General features: G+C 25.6%; 2 protein-coding genes across 4 annotated transcripts in view; one reads left to right on the forward strand and one right to left on the reverse strand.

Annotated features, from left to right (window-relative positions):
* Window positions 1-5,263, reverse strand: part of LOC102674486 (ecto-NOX disulfide-thiol exchanger 2) — a 7,031-nt gene extending 1,768 nt beyond the window's left edge. The window contains exons 1-7 of one of the 3 annotated variants that reach the window (XM_006615426.2): window positions 4,896-5,263; window positions 4,489-4,750; window positions 3,790-4,376; window positions 3,487-3,704; window positions 3,204-3,398; window positions 2,875-3,127; window positions 1,344-1,450 (exon numbers count right to left, since the gene is read on the reverse strand). In XM_006615426.2, the coding sequence (XP_006615489.1) occupies window positions 1,344-1,450; window positions 2,875-3,127; window positions 3,204-3,398; window positions 3,487-3,704; window positions 3,790-4,376; window positions 4,489-4,750; window positions 4,896-4,944 (1,671 nt within the window). In that variant the 5' untranslated portion in view covers window positions 4,945-5,263. The remainder of the gene's footprint in view (window positions 1-1,343; window positions 1,451-2,874; window positions 3,128-3,203; window positions 3,399-3,486; window positions 3,705-3,789; window positions 4,377-4,488; window positions 4,751-4,895) is intronic. The other 2 variants (XM_006615429.2, XM_006615427.2) reach the window with 2 other exon arrangements.
* LOC102674348 overlaps window positions 5,049-7,243 on the forward strand; it is a 5,899-nt gene continuing 3,704 nt past the window's right edge. The window contains exons 1-5 of the mRNA XM_006615423.1: window positions 5,049-5,233; window positions 5,410-5,519; window positions 5,580-5,636; window positions 5,705-5,845; window positions 5,918-6,008. Of these exons, the coding sequence (XP_006615486.1) occupies window positions 5,157-5,233; window positions 5,410-5,519; window positions 5,580-5,636; window positions 5,705-5,845; window positions 5,918-6,008 (476 nt within the window). The 5' untranslated portion in view covers window positions 5,049-5,156. The remainder of the gene's footprint in view (window positions 5,234-5,409; window positions 5,520-5,579; window positions 5,637-5,704; window positions 5,846-5,917; window positions 6,009-7,243) is intronic.

The following is a 7,243-nucleotide window of genomic DNA, read 5'->3' on the forward strand; positions in this document are numbered from 1 at the left end:
CTAATTTAAATAGAGAAATGCAATTAAATGTCTTAAAAAATATTTGAGAAATATTTAAAAAATATTAATAATATAATATATATATAATTATATATATTATATAATTATATGTATAATATATATAATAATATATAAAATTATAGAAAAAATGTTTAGATAAAAATTCAATCAAGAAAGACAAATGATGCTAATATTTTTTTGATCTTGTAATAGCCTTAAAAATAAAACATTGAATTTAAAAATGAAAATATGTATACATAGTAATTCTCTTGCTAGAAAAAATACTTTCAATAATACATTTACTTTCAAAGCAATTGTTAGCACTAACATTATCTCAATATATATTATGAAAAGAGTGATTCAAATTCGAATTTTCTGAATTTTAGTGATTTTAATTGGTAACATCAATTTTAAAAATTCTCTTAAGTATTTATGAAAATCCTCTTAAAAAAAAAAACTTAAAAAAAAAGTTTAATCTTAATTAATTAATTAATCTTTTTCATTTGAATTATGAAACATGAAATAAAAATTGTAAAAAAAAATAATGAATATTGAATTTTTGAACATTTTTCAATATTAGATATGTGCAAAAAAATGTAAAAAAATATTATATAAAAAATAAGGAATATGAAAATATTTTTTTATTTTAAAATTTAATTATGATTTTTTTTAAGATCTTCAGGATAATATCAAGATCAAATTAATTCCAACATTTATTTGATCTTTTTGATATCATAAATTATTACACAAAACATTTTTTCATATTTCTCATATTTTTTGAGATTTAATCATTCCTATCTAAATCAGTTATACATATATATGTGTATGTGTCTTAATGAAGCATATTTAACTTTAAATAAAACTTTTAATAAAAATGAATAGATTTATGCCAATTATATCTTCATTTTCGCATTTTCATTTATATTAGCATAGATTGTGAAATTCGCTTAAATGAAAATCATATTTTAAAATATAAATTGTTGTTTGTTCGGTTACCTGTTTGCACTCCACAGTCAATGGTACCTGTTTGATTCAAATTAAAAGAACTATTTTTTACCTTTTATGTTCCATATTTCCCAAAAAGTTTAAACATCAATTGTATACAGTTTGTATGAAATACGTCTAATCAGACGCAAGTTATTCATACTCTTTAATCGCTACTTACCTTTTTTTTGAAAAAATGTGTTTGCAAAACGCGTGTGCCTGGCGTATGGATGAATGTGCATTCGCATAAAGAAGCGCTTTGTGACTCATAAGACTTTATCGATGATTACTGTTGTCTAATCGTAAAAAAAAGTAACGTAATGGACACGAGCTACTAACGTGGGAATGCAAATACATACCGAAGATTGTTTCTTCCACATTTCGATGTTCTTCCGTTGAGCCTTTGTGAAGTGATCCCAGACCTTCTTGTGGCTGGCCGCAGTAAAGACGCGTTCAATCTGACTGACTGTTGATGACATGGTCGCATGTTGCATACAAAAACACAACAAATCTTCTGTTGTATACCCTGCTTTGAACTCTACATTCGTGTTGATCTAATACGTAACTCTCGTTAAAATCATCTATATGCGCGCGCGCGCGCGCGCGTTTGTTAATGTAAAATATACATTTTTTAACATAATGTTTGCAATATAGTATAACATCACAAGTATTGTATACCCAATAACTCTTCTGTATCATTCAGATTCGAACGTTTCCTTCTAAAATATATTATATGATTTTAAAGTTATTCCTACTATCTTTCTTTTTAGAAAAATTTCCTATGTAGCGGGCTAAGCAATAATAATTATGAAGTTACTTATCCCAATAAAATTTTTTAAAAAACTGCTTTCACCATTGATCAGGGATCCTTACAATTCGGCTGCCAATCAGTCTTTTTAATAGATTATGATTAGTGCTTGTTTTCCTTAAGAAAATCTGCACTATTCTCCTAACAACTTACAACATGGAGAGGCTTCCAACGTTAAAATGATGATCTTACGCTATAATTCCACTGATTGTTTTGCATTATATAATATATTAAATTATTTACATTATTTGAAATGATATTTTTATAAATTACTATACCTAATAATAAGTTAATAATAATAAATCATATTGAGAATCATAGCATAATTTCATCTCCGCAACAAATATTTAGCCCATCACCCTTAATCCTTAGCATTGCAAGCATGCAATTTTTAGGTACACTATGTTTCTATAGAATGAATTTTTGTAATATTTGTGCTCTTTTGTTCAATCATCAGAGCCTAGAATCAGAAGACAGGATATCTTCACCCACCTTATTTTCTCCTACTGTCTTTGATCCTTCTATTGAGTCCCGATGGTGCATTGACAATACACTCGTTATATGATAAATTCCTTACAATATATCTGATGTTGAATCTCAAGGAGGATGAAATTTTTTGACAACCGAGATTCGATACAAAACGATCGACGATATAATCGCAATGTTAACAATTTTATTTCATATTATGTATTTGTTTTTAGAAATGTCAGAATCTTTAATATCAAAAGTGACGTACCTTTTTAATTATAACATAAAATTCTGCATTTATTATAAATTGTAATTTTGTATTTATATTTTAATTTAGTAATAGCTAAAAATTTATTAGATTTAGATATAAAAAAAAGTACGCACTTCTGTTATTATAAAACGCGTGAAATTCTGACAAAATCATATTTTGGCATTTCACGTATCGAATGCTCAAAGAATTGTAGAACCCTTATTTTATAATAAAAAAACTTACCAGATAAAGCAATATGTATGTGGATTTGCTCTTGTGTACATAAATAATGTACAGTGGTATAGAGCTATGTTATAGAAAAAAAAAATATATATATACATATATATGGATTATATAAACGTACATTGTATTAAGAGTCCCTGCATCCTGCCCTTCATTAATTCCTTTGCTTTTTGGAGTTCCTCTTCGTAAGCGACCTTTTCTGTAAGTAGCCTTCGAACGTGAGAATTCGTTGATTGAATCATCGAATAAAAAGTGTTAGCATTGCGTTTGGTACAGTCTCCACGCTCGAGCCATGTTACGACAACCTGGAATGATTTAATGCGCTTGTTTTGTAACGTAACAGAACGCGTTTTCTGGAATTTAAAAGTTTTAGTCTGGAGAAACATTTAGCGATGAAAGTGCTTAAACATTTTATATAAAAAATTATCGTTTATAACAATAATTACTTACTTGCACTGCTTTCATGAATGTATCATCTTGTTTAATTTTTTCACAAATATTTGATGCTTCGTGATCTGTATAATGTACTACTGGAGGAGGACTGGATGGTGCCCTTTGTCTTTCCTTTTCAACTCTTTCTCTATGGCGTTGTTCTCTCTGTAATTGACGTTGTCTACATTCCCATTCATATTGGTCATCTCTAGCCTATATTTTTTTTTAATATGAAATAAAATTTAATAAATAAATATTTAATAAATAGTTTCTCATATATTAAAATTATAAAATTATGAACCTGAGCAAAATCTACATGTAATCTGCCTGTATTTGCAGGATCACCACTGGATCCTATTCTAACTCTATATCCAGATAAATAAATGGCTGCATCAACACTACTTTCGAGTACGAAACGTATATGACAAAAGTTTTTTTTAGAAAGTCGCAAGGTGGTTATTTCTCCACAACGTTCGAATATTTCTTGAATTATCGTTTCTGTGATATTTTCAGGTAAACCTAAATAAAATAAAATTTATAGGAATTTATAAAAAAAAGTATTTTTTATTAATTTTTATATAATAAAGAAATATATAGAAATTACCTCCAACAAAAATTGTTCTGCATCCTGGAGGTCTTTCTCTAGTTGTTGGAGGTGGAGCATTTGGATTTGGTGGGAACAATGTACAACTTTTGCAATGTATAATTTCTTTGGTACCTTGTGATGTTGGTGGAGGAGGTAAGGCACTGCTCATAATTTGGGCAGCATCATTCATTATTTGTTCTGGTCCTAATATTTGTGCACCTATCATACTACCATCATGTGACATCATTCCCATACTCATGGGGCCATAACTATGAGTATGTCCCATATGTGGACCAAGTGTCATTTCACTCATCATAGGTCCCATTGGACCCATTGGACCCATTCCCATTACTGGATATCCTACTCCCATTCCCCAAACTCCTGTTGCTTGTTCCATTTGAGTTCCCAAATTTGGAGTGTTACCAGTATTTGATGAAGATGGAATTTCGTTATTATTTGAATTATTATTATGACTATTATTGCTATTGCTAGAATTTATACTATTTCGATCATCTGGTCTTCGTTCTTCTCTTCGATCTCTTTCATTTCTTTCTTCTCTCCTTTCTCTATCTCGCTCTCTCCGATCACTTCGATCACTCCTAGATCTATTTAAAAAAAAATTATAATAATATAACTGTAATAAATATGATGATCATAACTTAATTATATTAATATAATTATATATTGAAATTATATATTAAAAAAGATTAAAAAAACCTTCTATTATCCCTAATGTCTCTATTATCTCTGTTTTCTCTTTCTCGTCGAATATCACTTTTTTCATTTCTTTTATCACTATTATCTTCTGGAGCTTCTCTAACTACTGGGGGTTGATTTTTATTTGTACTAAATTCTAAAGGAGAATCATTCATTCCAGGCAGTGGTATTGGTGGAGGTAAAGGAGGAAATCCTTGGCTTGCTAAATCCATAAAACTTTGTGGACCTGCGATTGGAGCAAGCGGTCCCATTGGTCCTATACCTAAAATATGATATTTTTAAATAAGAATAATTTTCTATTCACCATAAAATAAAATAACTTTAAACACAGCAATGAAAAATGCATATTTCGATAAATGACATAAAATGACTAATATAAAGTACATGGTTAGGACTTTTAAGCATACCCATTGGTGGCATAGCAGCTGCTGGTACACCCGGAAAATTGTAAGCCATTTTCTATTAAATTCTTTATAATTCTGCAGTTATGTTTTGAAATTACAAATAATAAAATGTCGAAGAAAATAATTTACTTTTTAAGAATTCTAGATCATATCGTAGCAAACTCTGCATCCAATATGGCAGGAAGACGAATGTAACCTCCTTAATTTTAAAATCTTCAATTGGTTCATTTTCTTAATAATTTTAATATCAATTAATATCGAACAATGAGAGACAACGAATGTACTAAAATTATTGGAACAAATGTAATTTTAGTGCCTTACAAAGAAAAACATGTTAAAAGGCTAGTATCGTTTACCTCTTATCGATTGTGATATCAATATATATGTAATAAAAATATCCGCCATTTTTAAATAAATTTTTATATTTTTTTGAATTAATTAGAAAATTAATATACATACATATATTGTTTTTAAATAAGTTCTTATTACTTTTTCAATATGTTGTTATTATTTTTAGATATCACGAATGGATGAAGTCAGCAGAATTACAATATTTTACTGGTTCAGAGAGTTTAACATTGGAAGAAGAATTTCAAATGCAAAAGCGATGGCATCAGGATCAAGACAGTGAGTAACTTTATTTTTAAACATGCATAAATATTAATAACATATTTTTATTTGTTGTAGAATGTACCTTTATCATTTTAGAAAAAGCTATTTATATTGAAAATGGAAATGAAATAGGTATATAAAACATTTCTTTATCTTTAACATTATTCTTTTTATTACATACTGATATCAATAAATTTTAGAAGCTATGATTGGAGATACAAATTTATTTTTTAATGAATCAGACCAGCCAAATACTGCAGAAATTGAAATTATGATAGCAAATATTAATTGTAGAGAAAAAAAAAGAGGTTGGGAGGCAATAATTCTAATGATGCTTTATGGTATTATGCATATTTTTCTTTCATTATTTTGATATTTTTTTATCTTTATAAAAATTAGCTTTTTTGAATTAGGAATTGACAAATTAAATGTAACAAAATATATTGCAAAAATTAAATGTGATAATGAAAAGAGTATAAAAATGTTTGAAAAATTAAGATTTCATAAGGTAATTGTTTTTTTATTATTATTTTTATTATTTTTTACTATTTGATGAAAATAATATATTTACCAATAAATATAATTTATATTATAAAACAGGTAAAAAAAAATGAAATTTTTCAAGAATATATTTTTGAAAAAATAGTAAATCAAGATTGGATAATCTGGTTATATTCTGAAACCACTATGAATGCAATTATTTATGGCGTTTATGATAAAGAAATTGATAAAAAAGAGAAAGAGAATAAATATGTTAACAATTTATAAAAATCTGTAAAGAATCGATAATTATTTGTACTAATTTTATTTCGCGAATTATTAAGTTACAAAATTTTATAAATATTTTAAATATTTTTTTATAAATATTTAAACTATATTATTTTATCATATCAAATAATTCTCTGCATCATAGTTACAATTGATATAATCGAGACGTAATTAGTTTTTATTGCTTCTAAGTATGATCATACTTGATCATACATGAACTACAGTATACGCATCTTTGACGAACGTGCTGTGTTATTACAAATGTATTTTATGTATTTAATAATAAATATATTTAATAATATATTTAATATATTTAATAATAATTAGATATAATTGAAAATATATGTAAGTAATTATATATTTTATTATTCTTTTCATTCATTAAAAAAATTTAAACAAATTTATTAAAAAATGACCTTTAAAAAAATTAAATTCGTTATTTTGATTTATTATTATAAAATAATGAAAGTACAAAATAGACTAGAAAATTTTATTAATTATTTCAAGTTTATTTTGATTTAAGATGAAAGAATTGTAACATAAAATTTTATAAAAATTAGCATGCATATTAATAGAAAATTGAATAAAAAATTGAGAATATACGATATTATTTTTAAGAATATATATTTTCTTTATCTATCTTTTATTTTATATTGACATATAGAATATAATAATATTTATATCGTATATATATTTATAATATCGTACAATTAATTTATATTAATATAAATTATATGTATAAATATAATTATTTGAAAATAAATATTGCTATCAAATATTATTTGAAAATAAATATTGATATCAAAATATCAAATAATAAATAAAATAAAATTTCAAATATTTTTTTTCGATTTTATATGAATTCTGTTCTCGTTAATATCTTATAAAATATATGTAAGTATGTATATATGTAATATACTTGAAAAAAATTTTCCAAAAGATATGATAATATTATATATATTTATATATAT

This window comes from Apis dorsata, unplaced genomic scaffold (genome assembly GCF_000469605.1).
Source record: "Apis dorsata unplaced genomic scaffold, Apis dorsata 1.3 scaffold_223, whole genome shotgun sequence".
Taxonomy (NCBI): domain Eukaryota; kingdom Metazoa; phylum Arthropoda; class Insecta; order Hymenoptera; family Apidae; genus Apis; species Apis dorsata.